At 41.9% G+C, this 25,670-nt stretch overlaps 1 protein-coding gene across 1 annotated transcript; it reads left to right on the top strand.

The window, feature by feature from the left end:
• The first annotated feature begins 10,674 nt into the window (after positions 1–10,674).
• On the top strand, positions 10,675–18,457 carry LOC146658381 (uncharacterized). Its single transcript, XM_085424226.1, has 11 exons — positions 10,675–10,814; positions 11,011–11,164; positions 12,401–12,554; positions 12,980–13,116; positions 13,235–13,328; positions 13,631–13,696; positions 16,301–16,352; positions 16,491–16,714; positions 16,844–17,015; positions 17,195–17,322; positions 17,811–18,457. The coding sequence occupies exons 1-11, from the start codon at positions 10,727–10,729 to the stop codon at positions 18,126–18,128; spliced, it is 1,587 nt and encodes a 528-aa protein (XP_085280352.1). The 5' UTR covers positions 10,675–10,726; the 3' UTR covers positions 18,129–18,457.
• The last annotated feature ends 7,213 nt before the right edge of the window (positions 18,458–25,670 follow it).

The following is a 25,670-nucleotide window of genomic DNA, read 5'->3' as shown; positions in this document are numbered from 1 at the left end:
GACACTGAGGTGCCTCGCTGTATAGTGTCTCTAGAGTCCAAACACACAGTGGCGGAGTTATCCGATTCAGGCAACACAATGGCGGGCAAAACAGAGTTACTCACAGTAGTGCATAAGTCATGAAGTCCAGGATCAGAAAACTTGGGCTGAGAGAGTGACGCACAGTCACTCTCACCCACGGGTGAAGCCTGCTCAGCTGTACGGGAACGCTGGCGACGTGAACACCGTTTTCTCCGGGAAGGGGGAGGAGACGAGCCGGGCCGCGAATCCTCCAGCGGACCGGGCTGAACATCCTCCGACCCTTCATACTGGAGCGGCAGCTCCGGGCGGATACGTACCGTGGAGACGAGGAAGTCCTGAATGAGGGGGTGTAGCGCGCCGAATAGCCAGGGGAGTCCGGAAACCATCCTCTGTAAGCGAGTGGCTAACAACTCCTGGTATTCTGGAACTGGCAGCGCGGCCCGCTCTTGGCAATGATATAACTGTCAGGTCTACCGTATAAATTAAATCCGCCCAGAGCTCGGCGGAGGGATTGTGAGCTGCTGGGTCCATGTCATGGTCGCGTTCTTCTGTCATGATTCGGCTGTGTGCAGGCTGAATGAGGACCCAATCGCAAACTCACAGAGGCAGGAATGAACTCAAAATTCACAGCTTTATTGCTGGAGAGCAGAACCATAGAAATTCCATCCATCCATCCATCTTCATCCGCTTTATCCGGGGCCGGGTCGCGGGGGCAGCAGCCTAAGCAAAGAGGCCCAGACCTCCCTCTCCCCAGCCACCTCCTCCAGCTTATCCGGGGGAATACCAAGGCGTTCCCAGGCCAGCCGAGAGATATAATCTCTCCAGCGTGTCCTGGGTCTGCCCCGGGGCCTCCTCCCGGTGGGACATGCCTGGAACACCTCACCCAGGAGGCGCCCAGGGGGCATCCTTGTCAGATGCCCGAACCACCTCAGCTGGCTCCTTTCGATGTGGAGCAGCAGCTGCTCTACTCTGAGCCCCTCCCGGATGGCCGAACTTCTCACCCTATCTCTAAGGGAGAGGCCAGCCACCCTTCGGAGGAAGCTCATTTCTGCCGCTTGTATCCGCGATCTCGTTCTTTCAGTCACTACCCACAGCTCGTGGCCATAGGTGAGGGTAGGGAAATAAGGAACATCTTAACTAAATAACCTAGGAACCAAGGCATAAATAGGGAACAAAATACAAAACACACAAAAACTAAGAATACTGGGCCAACATGGCCCAGGACCATGACAGTTAGAAAACGAGCACTGCTCAGTGTTAGCCATTGTTAATCTTCAAAACTGACTAGGTTACTTTTAAACATATAACACTGTCAAAAGTGTTAATTTAACACTCAACAGTGTTGTATTTAACACTCAGAGGTGTGGACCCATATAGACACTCTCCAGTGTTAATTTAACACTGGAGATTTTGCTGTGTGCCGCCCTCAGGCAGGACCACCGCGCACCTCGCTCAACAACAACAACAGCAGAAGCAGCGCACAGGTTTTAAGCATGTAAGGCATGATTGCAGATGCAGTGAAGGTGAGTCCATCTCATCTGCAGCAGCATCGCAGACCACGGCCGCCACAATAATAAAGCATTTTTTATTTAATTATAAATAAATTATTTCTCCTAATTACGTCCTGGGTTTTAAGTAATTAATAATACAAAAGGAAAAATCACAAAAAACATTTAAGGTCATGAAAATGAATTGCGATTTAGCAATTCAATGAGACATCCACCTTATTTATTGAAAAGTATTGGTATCTGTATTGGTATCGGCGATACTGGCCCGTATTTACTTGGTATCGGATCGATACCATATCGCACACCACTATTGCTGCCGCCATATTGGAACCACTGTCATGTACTACTGCTTTTATTTTTGCAGGCAAGATGTCAAAGTTTGTTAACACCTCTTCCATCCATGTCATTATATTGAGATTGAAAATGTGACGTCATTCAGGGGTAAAACCGCAAAGGATTCTGGGTACGAGTGGTAAGCCGTAGTAGCGCATGCAGGCTTTCACATGAAAACAGTCACACAGCGATAAAAAGAAATACAAATAATGGCAAGAAGCTGTTGTAGTATTAACTGCAATAGCCGGTCGCATGACAGCCACGGGAAGCCGACGGGTAAAGAGATCGGTTTTTATTGGATTACGTTGTGGAAGAGAAATTGTTTAAGTCATGTTTCCGAAGTAACAAAGAGGCGACGGATGGCCTGGATTCAACTACCAAATATAACGTTGCAGAACACTCCAGCTCACATGTTAGTCTGATCCAAGCATTCCCACAAAGCTACGTCTTCTGTTGTAGTTATTACGTAATTTATCATAATTGTTGATGTAGGTTACAAATAAGTCTTAATTTGAATTGAATTCGTTGCTATGCTGCTTTGTTCACGGTGGCTTTGCGGGCTAATGTTTGTGTTTTGTAGGAAAACCAGCCTACAAAATGCAGGAATGTGATCCAGACTGGGCCCCTCTATCAGCCTGGGTCAGACCGAGTTTAAAGCTGCTACCACAGCCAGATTTGATCGGTTAAGAAAGAGAGCGAGATCGAAACGTCCCGCATATATGTGCCCAAGTGTTGTATTGAAGCAATCAATTGATGAATAACTTTTCCAGTATGTTGTTTTGAAATGTTTTTTTTTTTTTTTGCATTGTTGATTAGTTTTTCACCGAAGCAGCTAATAAAGCACGATGGATTTTTTTTTTTACAATTTTGCCTCTTTCCTGTAAGATTCTATAATAGAGCGAAACAATAATGCCAGTTATAAATAAAAACAATAATTGAATGAATTACGAAACACTCATTTTATTTCTATTAGATCTGAAAATGTTGTGTAACACTACAACCTGAAACAACAAATAGATGCGTTGGCCTGTAACAGCAGCTGTGAGATGGAATAGTCCAAATCACCAAAGTAAACTGGAGCTGGGCTTGTTGCAGGATCTGAAGTTACTAAACATGTTGTGAGTGTGTGCACTCACACTTAGGACCATATAATAATAAATATGTGCGTGATGAAAGTTGTGCAGCATGCTAACGTCCTTACTCCACTCTGTATGCTTGTGTGGGTCTGACCCTTTCAATCCTTAGATTATTTCCTCGTACTTTTTCTTTTGCCTTTTCGTCACGTCTGTCTTTGTATGGAGCTGCCGTGTTCACAGTCGTTTTGTACATAACTGTTTTTGGGGCAAATAAAATGCAAGTAGGGATTAAACCGCAGAATTAATGATTGCCGGTGCCGGAAATACTAGCGCTTGATGCAGTGTTTTGATGTTGTTGCCACTTGTACCCACAATGCAATGTGCGAAGGTCACGTGGTCTGTCAATCTCTATTGGCACCAGCATGCCTGCCCTAAAGAGACATGGTGTCAAGGATGAAACTCTTCATCTTCCAATCTTCACTCAGGAAATGGCAAGACACACCAGGGTAGGGCTCTGCTGCACGACTGGTCCAGACATCAGCAGTCAGGGTGAAGAAACCTTTGACACCTCCAAGGGTCTGCTTTAACTAAAAATATGAGATGATTTGGAACAAAAGTAAGCAGTAGGAAGAAAATGACAGTATATTTTTTCATTATTAATCATGTTTGTCAGTTTATGCATCAAGATTTACATTTATCAATTCACTAATTCAGTTACATCGAATTCAATTAAGTAGGTTAAACAATAAACATTTAACATATCAGTAAAAAAAATCTTCACATAACGTGTGTTACACACTGAAGGAAGACAAGGTTCATCCAACGCAGTTCTGTGCTACTGATGCTTCCTTTACAATAACTGGACTGCGTTACTTTTGTGAGGGATTACATGTAATGGCCCTTTAGCAATCAGCCCTTAGTAAACAGAGTAAATGACAGACAATAAACCAGTAAACAATACACAACATAAGATGCACTGGCTGGTATACCAAAACATTTCTTACAGTTTTAACTGAAAGCAATCAACAGTTTTCCTTCATTTCTGATGGAACAACACGGCTAAGCAATCTAATGCAAGAGACTAACATCACTTAGAGTGGGGCAAAAAAGTATTTAGTCAGCCACCGATTGTGCAAGTTCCCCCACCTAAAATGATGACAGAGGTCAGTAATTTGCACCAGAGGTACACTTCAACTGTGAGAGACAGAATGTGAAAAAAAAATCCATGAATCCACATGGTAGGATTTGTAAAGAATTTATTCGTAAATCAGGGTGGAAAATAAGTATTTGGTCAATAACAAAAATACAACTCAATACTTTGTAACATAACCTTTGTTGGCAATAACAGAGGTCAAACGTTTACTATAGGTCTTTACCAGGTTTGCACACACAGTAGCTGGTATTTTGGCCCATTCCTCCATGCAGATCTTCTCGAGAGCAGTGATGTTTTGGGGCTGTCGCCGAGCAACACGGACTTTCAACTCCCGCCACAGATTTTCTATGGGGTTGAGGTCTGGAGACTGGCTAGGCCACTCCAGGACTTTCAAATGCTTCTTACGGAGCCACTCCTTTGTTGCCCGGGCGGTGTGTTTTGGATCATTGTCATGTTGGAAGACCCAGCCTCGTTTCATCTTCAAAGTTCTCACTGATGGAAGGAGGTTTTGGCTCAAAATCTCACGATACATGGCCCCATTCATTCTGTCCTTAACACGGATCAGTCGTCCTGTCCCCTTGGCAGACAAACAGCCCCATAGCATGATGTTTCCACCCCCATGCTTCACAGTAGGTATGGTGTTCTTGGGATGCAACTCAGTATTCTTCGTCCTCCAAACACGACGAGTTGAGTTTATACCAAAAAGTTCTACTTTGGTTTCATCTGACCACATGACATTCTCCCAATCCTCTATCATCCATGTGCTCTCTGGCAAACTTCAGACGGGCCTGGACATGCACTGGCTTCAGCAGCGGAACACGTCTGGCACTGCGGGATTTGATTCCCTGCCGTTGTAGTGTGTTACTGATGGTGACCTTTGTTACTTTGGTCCCAGCTCTCTGCAGGTCATTCACCAGGTCCCCCCGTGTGGTTCTGGGATCTTTGCTCACCGTTCTCATGATCATTTTGACCCCACGGGATGAGATCTTGCGTGGAGCCCCAGATCGAGGGAGATTATCAGTGGTCTTGTATGTCTTCCATTTTCTGATGATTGCTCCCACAGTTGATTTTTTCACACCAAGCTGCTTGCCTATTGTAGATTCACTCTTCCCAGTCTGGTGCAGGTCTACAATACTTTTCCTGGTGTCCTTCGAAAGCTCTTTGGTCTTGGCCATGGTGGAGTTTGGAGTCTGACTGTTTGAGGCTGTGGACAGGTGTCTTTTATACAGATGATGAGTTCAAACAGGTGCCATTCATACAGGTAACGAGTGGGGGACAGAAAAGCTTCTTACAGAAGACGTTACAGGTCTGTGAGAGCCAGAGATTTTCCTTGTTTGAGGTGACCAAATACTTATTTTCCACCCTGATTTACCAATAAATTCTTTACAAATCCTACCATGTGGATTCATGGATTTTTTTTTCACATTCTGTCTCTCTGGTGCAAATTACTGACCTCTGTCATCATCTTAAGTGGGGGAACTTGCACAATCGGTGGCTGACTAAATACTTTTTTGCCCCACTGTAGCTAGCGCACAAACGTTACTAGCGTTACCCACGGATACACTGAATCAACTCTCTTATTTGGTCACATTAAATGCCTTATAAACAAGAAAAACACTCTAAACATGTTACAGTAAATAAGTATCAACTTTACATAAACATATGTAGTGCTCATATACTGCTCTCACCTGAAACACAGCAAAACAGCAGTTCTGTGTTACTGACGGCTTCCATTACAATAACTGGTCTTATTTTGCCAGTTTGTCTCAGCCTCCACTGCCACCTTCTGGCAAAACTAAATATCACCCTAACATCACATCAGGGGGGAGCAAATGAGCTTTTGGCTCTGTGCTATGATATGAACTGTTGTCATAACAATAGCAAAAAAAGGTGATGTTGGGTGGGGAGCACGAACTCGTCACAAGAACTTCAACAAGAATTCTGAGACTTGTTTTTGATGCTTAAAATACTCAGGGTATTTAGTATTTAGTATTTATTTATTGCCACACATGCTTTAACCAAAATTAATTAAATGAATGAATTAATGAATTGGTTGCTCAGTCAGCAAGCTCTTAATATTATTTCTTCATGAAATGTATTAAATTGTAATACAAATTGCTATTTTGTGTTTGTGGTGTGAGAGAGTAGGGAGAGAGACAGAGAGAGACCAACTTTCACAAAGGTTGCATCATATTTCTTTTCCATCATTTTGGTGAAGTGGGAGTGGCCTGGTAGGTAGTTATCATGGTAATCGGGGTTGAACTGCTTGATCATCTCTTTGAAACCTCAATCATCAACCATGGAGAGGCGTCTCATGTCTATCACCAAGATGTTCAACATTAATTCAGTCAGGATATCTGCTTGCTGGGGTGTGCATGTTGTTGGCTTGGTGACAAAGTTGTCCATTGAAGACAAACACATTTTCTTTTAGCAGTACTGTAACGTACCATTTACAGTCCACACACAGCCCAGGTGAACTACACCTGCAGTGATTCTACAGCATTTCCTCTAAGTTCAGCTATGAAAAATTGTGAATACATCCTCTCAGATAGCAATCCATAGAGACAGCACTGGAATTCCCATTCACAAACGTATACATCTGCAAATAACTTTTAACTGCAATTGACCCAAGCGTAATTATAGTGTTGTGTGCGTCTTGTATTTGTCATGCTTTTCACTTCAAAACCAACCTTTTAATTTTAGCCTAGCAGAGAATTTGTGGTCCTCAAATCTGTGGATACAGTTTACAAATATATGTACCTCAATTTTATGTGGAAGAAGTCGGTCACAGATGGCTTCCACAGCTTGTGTTGTTGAATCGCCAACTGTATCGTCTGTTTAACCACTCGATTAAATCTCTCAATTTGCCCAGTAGCAGTGCAAGATGAATGGTGATGGCGAATTTGTCTGTCTTCTATTAAGGCAGCAAAGGCAGCAGAGGTTCTCTGAACACCGCTTTGTATTGTAATAAAAGTGTTTGTGTTAATGTTCTGAGTAAAAGCAGCCTCTGGCCATTTCCTATAATAATCAGTCAGATTATTAGATTAGATTAGTGATTATAACTACAAGAATCAGTGCTCCTTCAGCAAACATACCTAGATGCTGGAGGATCAAAGTCAAATTAACTCACAGTGACTACAGCAAACTTATGCCATGGGCCATCTGGCAGAGGTAAAACTGGTCAATCAACTGGCACAAATGACAGAAGTGAATGGCATTGATCACCTCTGTGTCCATGTTCAGCCACCAGTAGAGTTCACTTAGTCATTGCTTTGTCTGCAGCACTCCCTCATGAGACTCGTACGCAGTGGAAATCAGGTCAGGATGCAAAGCCATGAAAAACAAAAAGGTGGTAGAAAGAGTATTATGAGCAGTATTTGAGAAGGGCAACAAATACAGGGTCAGTGTCATCAACATGTACAGAAGCACCACTGGAACCAGCTGATGGAGCAGCAGGAAAGGGCAAGAAGTACGTGCAGTCCGCTGCAGCATTGATGGTGGTCTGTCCGTAGGATAAAGTGGCGTTCCCAAAGGTATCTACCCCAACATTCAGCAGCCTGCATGGCGTGAGCAGAGTGTAACAACTGATACTTTACCAGTCACATGTCAGAACTCTGTAGCTCATGTCATACACACAGGGAGCATCCTGTCCTGCTCACTCATGCTACATTGTGTCTGGGTAATTCCTGTATTCAAAATACAAAAACAGGATGCAAAAGTCATCTATCACTAAAAATTCTCACTACATTTGCAGCTTGTCTGTGCTTTTGAAAATAAAACCTTTGCCTTGTTTGTAGCAGATCATTAAAGTGAAACTCATATTCATTGTGGAATAGTACCAGCAGAGTGATTTACAAACTCACGAGCCTGACAAAATATAGGGAAATGAGAGCTCCTATTTTGCTCCTATAAGACTATTCTGGGAATAACAGTCATTTTTATTCTAGAGCCCTTTGCGCTCAGAGGAAACTGGATTCATTATAACAACAACACTGCTATTGTTACATTCAGAATTATTTGTGCATGAAGATATCCACTTCTCCCAGTGTTTTGGCAAAATTGACAATGCAGAAATCACAGCAAAACAAACACCATACATCAAACAGCTAAAAGGTGTCAAAAGAACCGCTTGGATTATCACAGCCTTAGATAACAGAAATGCGTGTTGACAGACACACACACACACACACACACACACACACACACACACACACACACACACACACACACACACACACACACACACACACACACACAGTCTTCTCCCACCACTAATCTGTAATCAGACTGCTATCCTTGCTGTCAACTGAGAAATTCTCTAATCATCTTAATGCATAACAGCCTTTTTAGTAAAACTGGGTCATTTTACTTTTACTTTCCGATTGCAAAATACTTTTTAAATGCAAGGGCTCAAACAACATTTGCCTTGATTGCATTGCAAGTAAAGTAAATTTCTGAAATAGAAAATTAAATCTGGACTATGATCTTAATATCGCCAATGGGATAGGAATCTATTGACACAGATTGGCATGAGATACAACGGCCGAACTAAAGAGGAGCAACAGAGGCTGCAAGGGTGGAGCGAGGAAAGCGGCTCACCGGAGGCGATTCAAACCATCAATCCCAACAGTGATAATGGGCAACGTGAACACATTACAGAATAAGATTGATGAACTGTCTGCTCTCAACAACCACCGACTCTACCGAGAGTGCAGTTTGTTTATCTTCACGGAGACGTGGCTAACCGAGCTAACGCCGCAGGCTAACATAGACCTATGTGGATTCACATCCATGAGAGCTGATAGGGACACACAGGCCAGCGGAAAAAGCGTTAACAACAGATATTGTAACCCTGGACACGTCTCCGTGAAAGTATAGGTATGCCGTCCGGACCTGGAGCTGTTAGCCATTAGCTTGCGGCCATATTTTCTACCTCGCGAGTTCAGTGATGTGATCTATGTGTGTGTTTACATTCCTCCGAGGGCCTACGCAACAGCTGCCTGTGAGAATTCTTTACAAATCCTACCATGTGGATTCATGGATTTTCTTTTCACATTCTGTCTCTCACAGTTGAAGTGTACCTCTGGTGCAAATTACTGACCTCTGTCATCATTTTAGGTGGGGGAACTTGCACAATCGGTGGCTGACTAAATACTTTTTTGCCCCACTGTATGTACTGAAACCAACTACTTCCGCTTGTCAGCTTAAGTTAAAATGTTAATTTTTTCCTCTGATTATTTTTTTTAGCATTTTTTTACTGAGTTTGTTACAAATATTCAGGTTAAAAAAACTGTCGGAATTATTTTTAATGAGTTATGTTCACAAAGTCACATGTGCAGTACTCTGTACAGGCCTTTAAAACAAATAAAAATTAAACAGCTGTCGGCAGAACTGTAGGACTGAACAACTTCAGATCCCGAGTGTGTGAGGACAGAGAAGGATCAGCTCTATTTCAGATTTGAGATAAACTTTATATTTCAGTTTGTGATGATTCTGTTTGTGATTACAGGAGCCGTCCTCAGATTCAGACCTCAGCACCACCCAGTGACAGCAGACAGATCATCCTATATCTTCACTCTTTGTAGTAACTCCAAAATTAACTGAAGAAAACAGTACAAAGGTTAAAGTACCACATGTGCTGTCACTGAAAGCTGCAGCTGTTTTATTGATAAAGTTAAAGACAACAAGTCAAAAGGATTAATCACCCCTGTAACTGTGTCACTATACATCAGCATTAACAGTACCTCAGTTTGGTGTTTCAGAAAACTGCTGATGTCAGACCTGCACAACTTCTGTTTTAAACACTGAATGTACTCACACAGGAAAACGGAGAGAGTAATTTTTCCAGAGTCAACATCATTTTCATCTAAAAGAGTAGTTATTGCACGTTTTGGAACCTAATCACTTCAATTGGCCGCTAGAGTTGGAGCCAAAAAACAGAAGAAATTCTATCAGAGTAATATAGAACGACCACGCCCATTTTCGCTTCTTAAGTTTCGTTTCTGCCGCCATTTTCTTATCCCGCAGTGGAACGGAGGCGACTGTCAGCATAAGCCAGGTAAGTGAGCAAAGTGCTAAATAATGATTTTATATAGAATAAAATGTGGAGTTTTTGTTTATGTGAAGGGTAATGCATGTATTATATTACAGCTTCTGAGTTTGTGGGTCTTACATGCTACATAATTGCCAAGGTTTATGCTAATGTTAGCTTCCAACAAAATTAATGTTGTTCGACCACTCAGACAGCTATATTTCAATAAACTTAATTTAGCATTGCTGAATAGCTGTTTTTAGGTAGTATAATTGACCAGGGAAGTGTGTTTTTAACAAATCCTGTGCACCAATGTTTTATCCAAAATGGTAGGTGAGCACATGTTTTTTACTCAGAATTGAATTGTGTGCATGGTTGCAGTCTGTAGCCCCTAGTGTATTAGATTAGCATTATACAAACTTCCTATTGCTGCAATGTAGAGCTTTCTATTACTTATGTGTTTTTTTTTACATGCTTTTTCATCAGAACAGAGCATCGTGAGATTGTAAGACATACAAGGAATATATGTGTGTGTTTTGTTCAATTTTGCAAGTATTTGTAATAAATCAGATTATTTAACAATATCCTTTTCATATCATGAAGGATGCAAGCTGTGCGTGTAAAGTATAGAGAACAACAAAAGTACATCTGTTTTGAGGGCCAACTGACCTACACATCGTTTTTGGAATGTGGTGAGTAAAAAAATCAAAGTTTCCAGTGTGTTTCATAGCTTGTGTGAATAAGTCAAGCTTTGGGGATGGTGCTATAATAGCTGCTATACCAAATGTTTAGGCTTTTTTTCTGGTTCAGTTTATGTAATTTCACTTTTTTTTTGCCTTGTTCTGGTATTAATTTCAAATGTATAATGCAATTTTATAATGTTCACAGTTGCCAAGAAGTTCAACATTCCAAACTTGGACTTCAAAGTTTTTGATGACTCAAAGACTGAAGTTGATGAGGATGTTTTTGATTTCCTTATGAAAAAACAAAACCTTGGTGTGCTAGAGATTTGTCAAGCACAAGGTCCAAATCCAGATGGTAAGTATCTTGGAATGTCATCATCATCGTCATTTTTAAACTTTTAATTGACCGGGTAGTGGGGAGAGAAACCACAGTCCAGTTTATTTCCTGGTTGCAAGTGGAGAGGGTGTGAGCAGTTACGTAAGCACAGTCAGTTGTCCTATCAAATTACTTGGTCCAAATATTAAGATTGGCCAAACTTTTTTCAGGATCCCACGGGAATGGAATAATGATGAGTTTCTATCCCTGATGGAATTTTTAACAGTTTAATGTCCCATCAGCTTGGTAACAGCATTTTAACTTAAGCAAAGAAAAATCTAACATCTGCAGAAAGGTAAATGTCACTAGAATCACTCAATCACTGAGCCACTGTGTCATTCATGCTTTAACCCTTGTATGGTGTTCGGGTCTGTGAGACCCGTGTTCAGTTTTTTTCAAAAGAAAAATTAAACAATTAATTATTTTTTCACGTGTAAATGTGTTGTGTCTTTCCACTCACTCCACTTGATTATAACTGATTTATTTATAACATTTTATATAAAAGAAAAACGAGAAGCACATTAATTCATAAATGTGATCTAACAAAGGTAAAGGGAAAAAATTAACCATGTTTGCTGTTCATATGTCTTGTAATTGGGATGAAGTAAACATCTGTTGAGTAATTTAACATAAAATTGTTTGATAGTGTTAATTTGGAAAGCCAAAACTCTAGCGGGTCCACCAGACCCATGAACACTGGCTGAGTAACAAAAATACGAACACCACACAAGGGTTAAGTCCTGGCTAGTAGAACATGTTCTGTGTAAGGCAAGCTAATACATTTACTGAATTGTTTTCAAATAATCCTATATTTTGCTGGGTACTACAATGTTTATGATTGTGTAAATAACACTAACCATCATACGAACTTAAACAAGAAGGCAAGAAGACATGAAACACTAAACATATAAAGGCTAATTTACATCATGGAGCCCTGCTCTCAAAAACTGACATGGATTTAACTATTTCTGAAGCTGGATTTAAGAAATAACTGCTAAACATTTAATATGATTTTCTGTTTGTTATGGAATGTGATGTCATGTGGTTGGTTGTGACTAATAAACTTAAATTAGTTTATGTTATCGATTCTGTCACTCATTGGCTAAAACAGGAACATCAAGGCACTACAACTAAAAATCTTCAACACTGCTCACTCATAAAGCACTTTACAAACCCAGCTACATGAACCTCATTGTTGCAGTCAGGGGCAGCACAAAAGTGACCTCTATAATTTTTATGATTTGATAGATTCTTCTGCAAGCACCTCCTTTACCAGTTCCAGTGGAGAAATTGAAGTGGACTCTGATGACACCATATTATTGGAACACAGTCCTACAACAAGACGGAGAGCTGACGACACTTCTCTTGCCCGAGTAAGCTATGTAGTTTGCTGTATACCCTTTCAGAAAGTTGACACAAATTTGAATATATTATATGTATTATTATCACTGTCATAAAAGCACAAGATTCTGCTGTCTTTCCTTCAGCACAGGTCTGCAAATTGTAGACCAGATCGGCAACATAAAAAGTTAGTGTGCTTGAGAGACAGACAAATTTAAGGGTAATTATTTGTGCTTTTTAACAGAACTTTAGGTGGCTTTGAAGCACAGTGATCATGAATATCTAATGAACCTCAATTCTATACTAAAACATACTTAAAAAAAATAACATGTATTCGTGACTATAGACCTTTGATTTGATCTAGAACGAACCTGAAAGCTTTTTTAGTATCACAAGAAAAATATTTATGATATATTGATTATATATTATTATATCGCTCTATTTTACTGTAACTTAGATGGTTGAAGATGTTCTAAAGAACAAACCAGGAGGAGAGAGGATCATCAATGAGTATGCCCGGACAAAAAGCCTAACGGATAGCAGACGGCGTGACATGGTCAAGATATTAGTTGCACATATGACAAGTGAACATGGGTATGCTGACATAGTTATTTCATAAGTATATATATGATAAATTCATTTATCATTTATTCATTCATTTATTTTCTTAGAGGTGGTATTTAGACTTTCAACTTTGTGTTTGTCTGTGTAGGACAAGTCCTTCAAGACGTGTTAAAGAGAAATATGCAAAGGGTATCATCACGTTGTTCCCATACCTGGCTGATCCTAGGAGCAGGCTGGGCTATGTAAGTACAAAAAAGAATAAGTTCAAACAATTTACTTTTCACTCGTGAATGTAAGACATTTTTCAGGCATGAAATATATGTAGAATTTACTTAACAGTTTGGCTCTGGATTGAGTAAAGCTGAAGATGTTTTTCTTTTCGCAGGACTTTCCTCTGTGCTGCCTTTTCTTAACTCTCATTATTTAAATCCCTTTAGAGTTCAGCGCTCCAGTCCCGAGCAAGGGAGCTCAATTGCTGCAATTTTCAGATTGAAAGTGTAAATATATTTTAACATGTTAATTAAAATATTTCATTTAATTTTAGGAGCATTTTTACAATGCAGAAGATGGGAGTGGGTATCTGGCTTGGAGATTGAAGTTTATTACCCAGGTATTATTTACCCAGGGAATTCTCTCACGTCATCTTGGTGGCTGTTTATGTACCCCCCTCTGCTAACCCCACAGCTGCATGTGACACTATCCACTCTGCCATAGCTCGGCTACAGACTCAGCACCCGAGTGCCTTTATTGTGATCTCGGGTGACTTCAACCATGTATCACTGGACAATACACTACCTACATTCAAACAATATGTGGACTGTCCCACCAGGGGAGAGAAAACTTTAGACTTACTGTATGCTAACGTCAAGGATGCATACAGCTCCTCCTCCCTCCCCCCACTTGGTAGGTCAGATCATAACCTGATTCACCTCACCCCCCGCTATGTGCCAATTGTGAGGAGGGAACCTGTGACCACCAGGACTGTTAGGAGGTGGTCAGAGGAGGCAATAGCGGAACTACAGGGCTGTTTCGAGGTAACCGACTGGGAAACACTCTGTGAGCCTCACGCCGAGGACATCAATGGGCTTACTGAGTGTATCACAGGCTACATAACTTTCTGCACCGACTCCATTGTTCCAGCTCAGACTGTTCATTGTTACCCAAATAACAAGCCGTGGGTGACTAAGGACATCAAAGCCCTCCTCAACAACAAGAAGAGGGCTTTCAGAGGGGGCAACAAAGAGGAGGTGAGGAAGGTCCAGGTGTTACTAAAGGACAAGATCAGAGAGGCTAAGGACAATTACAGGAGGAAGCTGGAGTGGAAACTCCAGCAGAACAGCATGAGAGAGGTGTGGAGGGGCATGAAGACCATCACTGGATTCAGGCCAACCAACAGCAGGGGAGCTGAGGGAGGTGAGAATAGAGCCGACGAGTTGAATCTGTTTTTCAATAGATTCGACACCACAGTGTCTGCTCCCACCCCCACAACCTCACCTGCAGTCAGCCTGGAATCCAGAGCCACACCACTGTGCCAGCCTCTCTCTTCACATGTTGCCTCCTGTGAGATTCCTGACACCCCTCCCCCACCCATCACCTTCACTCAATACCAGGTTGAGATGCAAATGAGGAGACTTCACTCAGGCAAGTCTGCTGGACCAGACGGAGTGAGTCCCCTTGTCCTCAAGACCTGTGCCCCCCAGCTGTGTGGAGTCTTTCATAAACTGTTTATGCTGAGTCTGAGTCTGCAGAGGGTCCCGGTGATGTGGAAGACATCATGCCTCGTCCCTGTACCAAAGACGCCTCGTCCCAGTGGCCCCCAGGATTACAGGCCCGTGGCACTGACCTCCCACATCATGAAGACCCTGGAAAGGCTCATCCTGGACCAGCTGCGACCCATAGTAAGACCACATCTGGATCCCCTTCAGTTCGCTTATCAGCCTCGTCTCGGAACAGAGGACGCCATCATCTACCTGCTCAATCGTGTCTACACCCATCTGGACCAGCCGGCGAGCACTGTGAGGGTCATGTTTTTTGACTTTTCCAGTGCTTTCAACACCATCAGGCCGACCCTCCTGGGTGATAAGTTAGCAGCGATGCAGGTGGATGCTTCTCTGGTGTCCTGGATTGTTGATTACCTGACAGGAAGACCACAATATGTACGTCTCCCACAGTGTGTGTCTGACAAGGTGATTAGCAACACAGGGGCACCACAGGGGACTGTCCTCTCCCCCTTCCTCTTCACCCTCTACACCACAGACTTCAGCCACTGCACAGAGACCTGCCATCTTCAGAAGTTTTCTGATGACTCTGCGGTGGTTGGATGCATCAGCAGGGATGATGAGACAGAGTACCGGGCTGTGGTCGACTCCTTTGTCACGTGGTGTGAGCAGAATCATCTGCAGCTCAACGTGGCAAAGACCAAGGAACTGATCGTGGACTTCAGGAAGACCAGGAAACACTTGACCCCTGTTTCAATCCAGGGGGTCAGTGTTGACATTGTGGAGGACTATAAATACCTTGGAGTACACATTGACAATAAACTGGACTGGGCTAAAAACACCACAGCACTTTACAGGAAGGGCCAGAGTCGTCTCTATTTTTTGAGGCGACTGAGGTCCTTCAACATCTGCCAGAAAATGCTGAGGATTTTCTATGAGTCTGTGGTGGCCAGTGCGATCCTCTATGCTGTTGCATGCTGGGGGAGCAGGCTGAGGGTCGCAGATGCCAACAGACTTAATAAACTGATCCGTAAGGCCAGCAATGTTGTGGGGATGGAGCTGGACTCCCTCAAGGTGGTGTCGGAGAGGCGGATGCTGTCCAAGATAAAGACAATGTTGGATAACACCTCCCACCCACTCCATGACATGTTGGTCAGTCACAGGAGCTCGTTCAGTGAGAGACTGAGATTACCGAAAAGCACCACTGAACGACACAGGAAATCTTTCCTGCCTGTGGCCATCTCCCTGTACAACGCATCCACTTAACACACTGTTTGCTGCTACAACTACACATGTTTCTTTTCCAAATATTTATTTATAAGTGACTTATGTATGTATGTATGTATATATATGTATATATTGTACTATTCTTAGTTAGCGTATTGTCTGTCTTGTCTTAATGTTGGTTTAAAATGGAGCACTGTAACAAAAAATAATTTCCCCCAGGGATCAATAAAGTATTCTGATTCTGATTCTGATTCTGATTTATCCAAAAGGAAGCTTCTAATGGACAAAACAAGACTCCCAGAATGTCAAAAACGCAAATGGGTATGTGATATTGTTAGTAGTTATAATTCAAGTCTCACTCATCTGGAGACTAAACTGCATGCATGAAAATTCTAGCTGAGTTCTCAAGCCTTGTAGGACACGGTGTCACTTTTTTGTCTTATTCATATCCACTGTTAGGGGGCCCAACATCTGATAGAGACTGTTTCAGAGAAGACAACTGCCTAATGACAGACAGCTTGTGTTCTGAGGCTATTGCACTGATGAAACATACAGCTGATGAAGGAATTGTTATGATGAAGATGAAGCAGACCTTCAACTATCGCCAAAAGATGATTCATGATCCAGTGAAGTCATCTGATATCTTTTTGGACTTCCCAAGATTCCTGGATATAGGAGGATTAGTATGTTTATCTTACCTTCAACTTCCCTCACTGTTACATTTATAAGTTGAGGTGCATCTGAGAAAAAAGTGAGCATAAAAGTTGTTTGATACAAGGAGTTTCAAAAACTTAATTTCATCTCTTCTGCAGATTGAACAAGATTTTACTTTGATGTTCGATGAAGCCACCTCTGCAAAGTTCCTGGAGAAGTGGCCCACTATCTACAAGCAGAAAGTCCTCAAACAAAGCCGTGGTCTCACGCAATCAGATGACCTTCAGTACCTTGTGCAAAATGCTGAATGCACAATAGAAGTGGAAAATGGTGAGATAAAATAAATGGAATTTTATTGTTATGTTTTAATTGGAGCATTTGAAAGTGTAACACCGTCACCTGCTGTCGCTTTTTTTTTTTTTCAAAACTTTATAATGTAAGTGTTAACACAGTTGCAGATAACGTATTTTGGCAGCTAATTATTGTTTCCAATTTACTTATGTTTCCAGGATGGGACAGTGACATGTCATCCATTTTGATCCTTGTACACCTGTTACCACCATCACCTCATGGCCGCAAGAGACCAGGAAAGCTCTCAGCCAGACAAGCCTGTGACCATCTTGTCAAGTTTGTCAAGGTAAAGTTACAGTAAAGGAAACATAACTAGTTATATTTACATTGATAACAATATTTCAGACGAACTAAAAGGTGTATGTTTAAATACAACTATGAATTTAGTCATTACCAAGAGATGTATACAGCTCAGTCAAGCAGCCTTTATGTCTTCCACAACCATATGTAGGCTGTATTTGCAACATCACACATTTCTTTTATCACTTGAGTAAAGTACACAAACAACAAGTCATTCCAAACTTTAAGTTCATTGTAAATAGAAATGCTACAATTTCAACAAATTAACTGTCATGGTAATTAACATATTTATATAGATTATATCTGCATATAGATTTTTGTAGATATACAGATAACAGATACTAGTTTTGACAAGCTAGTAGTTAAAATTGAACTAGTTTTGTCTGTTTTGTATCTGTCCTTAATTCTGTCAGCTTCTTGTTTTTTAACCGAAGTCTTATCATGTTGGAACGTTTATCTGTCTTTGTGTCACAGACGGGAACTAGCATCCAGGGGCATCTCGATGGCATCACAGAGAGCCTTCAACCATACCTTCTTGCAGTGGGCACTCAGAGGAATGTGATTCACAAGTACTTCATTGTGATAGACAAACATGCAGTACCTTGTAAGTCACCAGGCTCTCTTGCTTGTTTTGATGAGCTTTTCAAAGCTCACTTTGTCTTTGGTACGTCATATGACCACGATCTGGTCAATATGTACAACTTCCTGCAGACCACCATTTACGAGATAGATGTTGATACAACCAAAGTGAATCCTAGGGTTGCAGAGTTGAGGGCTCGGATGCTGCGTTGAATATTTTTTTTTCTACTAAGAGTGTTGAGCTGGAATGTTTTGTTTCATTTGCAAGAGGTCCCAGACAAATGCTAATTCCTTGATAAAGCATTTCAAAGTGATCCATGGACTCTGTTCTGGTAAGACTCTTCGTCTTAAATGTGGCCAGTTTGGTTGTGCTCAAGTTTATGGCACATTTTCTGGGTTCAAGTTTTGTGTACAAGAGATGGACCTCATGTAATTTGTGTTGAAGAGCTTTTCTGTTGTAAAGCATTTGATTTACAGGTGTCATACAGTGATAGTGATTCCAGTTTTTATATTGTACCATACTGTTTCCTGTGAACAATAAAGGTGGCTGTTAAAATATAAATAATTTCTGATTTATTTATTGTACCTTGCAGTGAATGATAATACATAGAGGGCGAAATAAAGTCACATATTTTTCTTCTTTTAATTCTATTTAGAGTAAAATTTAGTTGTATGTAAAATTTTAATTCTATTTGGAGTGAAAATGTTGTTCTATTTGAAATAAATTAGAATTCAATTCTGAGTAAAATTCTGCTCTATTTAGAATAAAATTAGGGTGGAGTTGTTTTTATTTTATACTAAACTGAGTAAATTATCATCATGTGTATTAAAATATTTGCACTGAATAGAGTAGATTTAACTCTGAAAGTTTAACTCTACCGTAAGAGTAAACTTTACTCCATTTAGACTGGGACCAAATACTGTCTTTTTTAGAGTAAAATTTTTTTCAATTTGAGTAAAATTTACTCAGTGAATTTTACTGTGCAGCTACATGAAGATGATGTTTTCTCTGACACAATTAAATAAAACCTGATTAAAGTCAAAGGTTGTTACTTGTATTTGAACTAAAAACTTGTGATCTGGAATTCTTTCACTGTTTTTGACAATAGTGTGTTATTTATCATAAAGTAATTCAGAGTCATTCATACCAGTCAGTGTGCGGCACGGTGGTTAGCACTGTTGCCGCACAGCAAGAAGGTCCTGAGTTCAATTCCAACATCAGGCCGGGGTCTTTCTGTGTGGAGTTTGCATGTTCTCCCCGTGTTTTCGTGGATTCCCTCCAGGTACTCTGGCTTCCTCCCACCGTCCAAAGACATGCAGCTTGTGGGGATAGGTTAATTGGATGATTGCCACTAGGTGTGAATGTGCGAATGAGTGCGAATGGTTGTCTGTCCCTGTGTGTTAGCCCTGCGACAGACTGGCGACCTGTCCAGGGTGTACTCTGCCTCTCGCCCTATGACAGGTGGGATAGGCTCCAGCACCCCCCGCGACCCTGAAAAGGATAAGCGGAAGCGAATGGATGGATCATACCAGAGTAACCAGAGAGCACAACATATATTTTACTTTCTACAGGACTTCAAGCTATGATATTATGTAAAAGTCCAGACCCCCTGAGGATTATCTGAGTACTTCTAACATTACACAAAGCAAAGGTCTCCATCAGTGTTCATGAAATGCTGGGTTCATCCTTCTTGTGAGGGAGCTGCTGGTGAAGATCACGAGCCCTGCTTGATCCCGGCGATGAGTTTCAGTCTTCCTGGTGTTTCTGAAATGATGCCTCTCACTGTGGGTCAACAGAACATCTGGCACAGGACAGCTGTAATGAAAGAAATTGAAGAAGTTTTGGGGGGGCGCTCGTGTGCAGCTATGGAGTAGACGTGTTTTCTGTGCTCTCCGTGCCTTCTCACTCATAAAGTTGCACTTTAAGTTTATTTCTAGCTGGGTAGTTTTAAAATCTGTTTCGCGGACTGTCGGAGCCGATCTTTTGTCATCATGCCGAAGAAAGATGAGAGCCAGAGGGATACGTCCAAGGCGAGCCAGTCGGCGGCAGGTAATGATGCCATATTAGCGGCTATCGCTAACCATGGAGCTGAGCTTTCCAAAATAACCTCGCTCGTGGACGGGTTGAAGAAGTCGGTTGAGGGCCGTCTCGATGCAATTGATGCAACGCTAACTTCTCTCCAGAAGAAATATCATGAGTCTGAGCGCCGGTTTGAAGACCTTGATGAAGCTATGTCCGCTAACGATAGCCGATTAGCAGCGCTGGAAGCATCGTGCAAAGAGCTACAGGTGGTTAACACTCTCCTCAAAGCTAAAGTCAATGATCTGGAGGGGCGCTCTCGCCGACTCAACGTGAGGATTGCGGGAGTTGAGGAAGGGGATGAGAAAGGCAGCCCTACCGACTTCGTTGCTAACCTACTTCCAGAACTTTTGGGTCGTGAGAACTTCAGCAGGCCGATAAAAATAGACCGAGCCCACCGTAGCCTGAGACCGAAGCCACAGCCCAATGAACGGCCACGTGTCATCATTGCTAAAGTCCACAACGACCGTGATGTGTTTGACATACTACGACTCAGCAGGCAAAGGTCTCCTTTGCTGTATCGCGGAGACAGAGTTTCCATTTTTCCTGATTACACTGCGGAGGTCTCGGCGCAGCGGCAGGCCTTTGGTGGTGTGAGGAAGCGGCTGATCGACGCCGGTGCTAAGTGCTCTCTTCGCTTTCCCGCAAAGCTCCATGTCGAATATAACAACACATCGAAGACTTTTATGTCGCCGGAGGAAGCTGCACGGTTTGCTGACTCCATTGGCTCTGCAAATGAATAATAATTCACAAGTGACCTACTAATTTCACGACATGTTTACATATTCGCGCATTTTCTGCAGTAATGTTCTCTACCCAGCTATGTTGAATGTTTTGATCCAACATCTTTGTCCTCAGCTGATCAATGGGCAATATAAAGGTTTTTTTGGTTTGCATACTGTGATTTACATACTGTAGAGTTCATCTCTTTCCCGCACTGAAACGGTGTACAGTGCCTATTTTGCCTATTGGGTTTTGCCTCTACAGTATTTGTGTTACGTTGTGATATTGGGAATATGCACATGTTTCTGTATGCTCTGTCTCATTTCTGCATATTTGCAGTTTTGTTGCAACGGTTAAAGTTTTATATCCATCTAGATATTTGAGTTGGATCTTTCGTACTTGGTGCACAATTTTGTTTTTCATGTTTGTTAAATAGATTATATGTGGGGCGCACGGGGCTCCACGGTATTTTCTTTGAGTATTAGTGTTCAGTCAGGCTGGCCCTGGTTCCCGGCTGCCTCCCTGTTGGATATTGGGGGTGTTCCGCTATCTTTTTTTCTGCGGTTTGTGGGGTGGGTGGGTGGGGGTGGGAGGGGGGGGGGGGTCTACTTGTTTCTAAATATGTGTCGTTTTTGTTTTTTGATGTAAGTGCCAGCTCTTTATTTGTCAAACCTCAAAGCCTTCATTTTGTCCTTCCACATCGTCGTACACCATCCACTCACTTAAGATGGGGATGAGCCACATCACTTTTACGACCTGGAATTGTCGGGGTATGGGCAAAGCTCTTAAACGTGGTAAAGTATTTTCGCATTTAAAATCTCTGTCTTCTGATATAATTTTTTTACAGGAGACCCATATCCAACCTTCAGAGCAGAGGCGATTAAGATCGGTATGGGTGTCACAGGTGTACCAGTCCGCCTTTTCTTCCAGGGCGAGAGGGGTTGCCATTCTTGTTCGCAGAACTATTCCTTTTATATTCAAAACTCAGATATGTGATCCAGGTGGGAGGTTCATACTTGTTACAGGTACAGTCAACTCCACCCCTGTAGTCCTCTTGAACATCTATGCCCCTAATTTTGACAACCCTGACTTCTTTAGTAAAATATTCAATCTTGTCTCACAATACAATGACCATAATATCATTATCGGTGGTGATTTTAATTGTTATTTCGATCCATTGTTGGATAGGTCTTCTGCGTCCCTGGCCCCAACCTTGAGAGCTGTTTCTGTACTCAATACTCTTACTAAATCTTTGGACTTGGTTGACATTTGGAGGCACCAGCATCCGTTAGAAAAGCAATACTCTTTCTTCTCCCCTGTCCATGGCAGCTTCAGTAGAATTGACTATTTTCTTATTGATTCCAGGCTTATTTCGAAAGTGGTTAGTTCCACTTATCACAGTATTTTAGTTTCGGACCACGCACCTCTCTCAACGGTAATTGACTTCAACCTATATACCCCCCAATACAATTGGAAATTTAACCCCTCTTTATATCTAAATGACTCTTTTACGGTTTACCTATCTACTAAAATCGCAGAATTTTTACAATTTAATGATAATGGTGTAGTTTCGGACTCTGTTTTGTGGGAGTCCTTTAAAGTCGTTATTAGAGGTCATATTATTGCTTATCAAGCTTCTCAGAAGAGGGACAAACTCAGGCTGCGTACTAATATTGAGGCAGAGCTGTCTGTGTTGGAGGAGAAGTATCGCGATACCGGGGCTGCTGACACACTTAATACCATTCTCAAATTGAAATATGACTACAACCACATGTTGGGGGAGCAGGTCATGAATTGTATTCGTCGATTAAAACAGAAGCATTTTGAGCTTGGTGAAAAGGCTGACAAGGTGCTTTCCAGACAGCTGAAGGGCATTCAAGCTGAAAGGGCGATACACAGAATTCTCTCTGCAACTGGCCAGTTGCTGTCCGATCACAAGCAGATAAATGACAGATTTCGCAGTTTTTATTGTCAGTTATACACATCTAGTACTACGGCCACAGTTGCTGAAATCACTAATTTTCTTAATGCTTTAGACATCCCGACTCTTCCTGAGGCTGCACGGGGCTTACTCGATGCAGACTTTACGCTGGAGGAAATTAGAAATGCAATCTGCTCCTTTCCTAATGGAAAAGCTTGTGGTCCGGACGGTTTCGGGATAGAGCTTTATAAGACACATATTGACGTTATCGCTCCCCTGCTACTTCGGATGGTAAATTGCGCAGTGTTAAACGGCTCATTCCCTCATTCTTTCTACGATGCCCATATATGTCTCCTCCTGAAAAAAGACAGAGACGAAACTAATGTTTCTTCCTATCGTCCCCTAAGTCTTCTCAACTCAGACCAAAAGATAATTGCTAAAGTCCTAACCAACCGGTTAAATAAGCACATAGGTTCTATAATTCATCCTGACCAATCGGGTTTTATCCCCAATAGATTCTCTTTTTCTAATACTAGATGTCTCTTAAATGCGATGTACTCAACGACACTGCCCAATTCTGCGGTGATTTCACTCGATGCCCAGCAGGCTTTCGACCAAGTGGAATGGAGTTATTTGTTTGCTACTCTTGAAAAATTTGGTTTTGGGTCGAATTTTTTGAATATGATTAAGTTGCTTTACGCTTGCCCTCGTTCCTCGGTCCTTACCAACCATGAGAGGTCGCTCCCGTTCCTCTTACACCGTGGGACAAGGCAGGGTTGTTGCCTCTCTCCAATGCTTTTTGCTTTAGCTCTTGAGCCGTTGGCCATTGCCATCAGAGCCAATTCCCATATCTCTGGTATAAATTGTGGCACGTCAGAGTACACCATCGGTCTGTATGCAGATGATATCATATTGGCTCTTTCAGATTTAAAGATCTCCCTTCCACCACTTCTTAAGCTGATTGACAGCTTTGGCCACCTATCAGGGTTCACCATAAATTGGAAGAAGTCTGTTCTTATGCCGCTGTCGTCTGGTCTGGGCCCTGATTTCCTGTCTAGTTTGCCCTTTAAGGTCTCCCAGGATTACTTTTCATACCTGGGTATTAACATCCCTAGGAACTCAAAACTCCTCTTCAGGCTTAATTATTCGGTTCTAACTGATGAGCTCAAGTGTATGATAGATAGGTGGAAACTTCTCCCACTTTCAATGATTGGCCGTATCAATATAATCAAAATGGTTGTGCTCCCTAAATTCATGTACCTATTCCAGAACGTTCCTATTTTTCTCAGGTCTTCCTTTTTCAAAGCGTTGGATGCCATTATCATGCCTTTCGTTTGGGCCTACAAGCCCCCCCGCATCTCGAAGTCTCACTTGCAAAAGCCCTCAGACGAGGGTGGTCTGGGCCTTCCAGTTTTCAGCCATTATTACTGGGCCTGTAATGCCAGAGCCTGGGTCTTCTGGAATCTGCCTATAGTTGGTGATGCTGTGGGATGCAGGTCCAGCCCTAAATGGCTCGAATTGGAGCTTAGCACTGCTATCGAGCACACTGGAGCATCCTTGCCAGCTATCTTATTTTCAAAATCGGTTATTAAAAGTGCATGTGATGACTTTATTCTTTGCAACTCCATAAAAATATTGAATCAAATTAAGAGAATCTTGAACCTCCCGGTAGTGTCAACTTTTGCCCCGATCTGCCACAATCCTAGCTTTACGCCTAGTACAATGGATGCTGCTTTCAAACAATGGCCTGTCAAAGGGTTAATTGCTATAAAGGATCTTTATATTGACAATCATTTTGCCTCTTTTGCTCAGCTTCAGACAAAGTACAATCTCCCTACAAGTCATTTTTTTCGGTACTTACAAATTAGGAATTATGTCAAGCAAGCATTCTCAAATTTAGATACCATCCCCATACAGCATGTCTTTTACAATATGATGAACGAACCTCCCACCTCAAAACACTTAATTTCTCGGCTTGTCAACCTTTTTTCTTCGGCAGCCCCCTCTTGCCATATTAAAGAGGCTTGGACAAGGGACACTGGTTTGGTTATCTCTGACGATCTATGGGCTGAAGTGTTAAGTCGGATAAAACTATGCTCTGTTAACGCCCGGCTTCAGTTAATTCAATTTAAGGTTGTCCATAGACTGCACTATTCCAAAACCAAATTGAACAAGATTTTTCCTAACGTTTCCCCCAAATGTGATAAATGTAAACTTGTGGACGGTACTCTTGGCCATCTTTTTTGGTCCTGTTCTACGCTTACAGCCTTTTGGACTAGTATTTTTAGTTTCTATAGCACTGTTTATGATAGGCAACTGTATCCTGACTGTCTTATGGTGATCCTGGGCTGCTCCGGCGACTCCTTGGCACTTCCCTTTGCTGTTCAACAGGCCCTCATGTTTGGTATGGTGATTGCCAAACGTTTGATTCTGGGGGAGTGGAAATCTGCCTCCCCTCCCTGCTTCAAGAGGTGGCTCGAGGAGATGGTCTCCTGTCTATACCTGGAAGAAATTCGGTTCTCTACGTCTGATTCCATGGAGAAGTTCAGGAAGATATGGGGGCCCTTTATAGACCACATTAAGAAGGACAGTCCACGCCCTGGGTCCTGACCACATTGTTTTAACTGCTTTCATTCTGAGCTGTTGCCCATAACTGTTTTTGCATGATTGTTATCAGCTCCTCCTAGCGATCTTTGGATTTGATCTTGTGGATTGGACTCACTAGATTGTGAGTTGTTTGACATGTATACCAGTTGCTTTGTTTGCTTCTCTGCTGTTTTTAATAAGTGCTGGCCTTGTACCCTGTTGTGTGGTTTGTTGCTCTGTTTTTTTTGTTTGTTTGTTTGTTTTTTTTGGTTGTTATTGTCTTTATTGTCTGTGTTCTTCTGTCCCGCTGTTTGTGAATGTGTAAAAAAATTTTGAAACTTGCATAAATAAATACATTAAAAAAAAAAAAGAAATTGAAGAAGTTTTGAAAAAAAATCTTGGAAATGCCCTAAATGTGAGAAGCAGATTTTGTATTTACTTTTCT

Source organism: Rhamphochromis longiceps, linkage group LG11, assembly GCF_057381845.1.
Source record: "Rhamphochromis longiceps isolate RC_006_pf linkage group LG11, R_longiceps_female_GT1.1, whole genome shotgun sequence".
NCBI classification, from domain to species: domain Eukaryota; kingdom Metazoa; phylum Chordata; class Actinopteri; order Cichliformes; family Cichlidae; genus Rhamphochromis; species Rhamphochromis longiceps.
This window is presented reverse-complemented; position numbering and strand designations above follow the sequence as displayed.

Coding starts and splice junctions, on each gene's coding strand:
- LOC146658381 (XM_085424226.1), top strand. CDS start 10,727: ATGCAAGCTGTGCGTGTAAAGTATAGAGAACAACAAAAGTACATCTGT. Junction 13,697..16,300: donor GATTGAAGTTTATTACCCAG/GTATTATTTACC, acceptor TTTATCCAAAAG/GAAGCTTCTAATGGACAAAA. Junction 17,016..17,194: donor CACAATAGAAGTGGAAAATG/GTGAGATAAAAT, acceptor TTATGTTTCCAG/GATGGGACAGTGACATGTCA.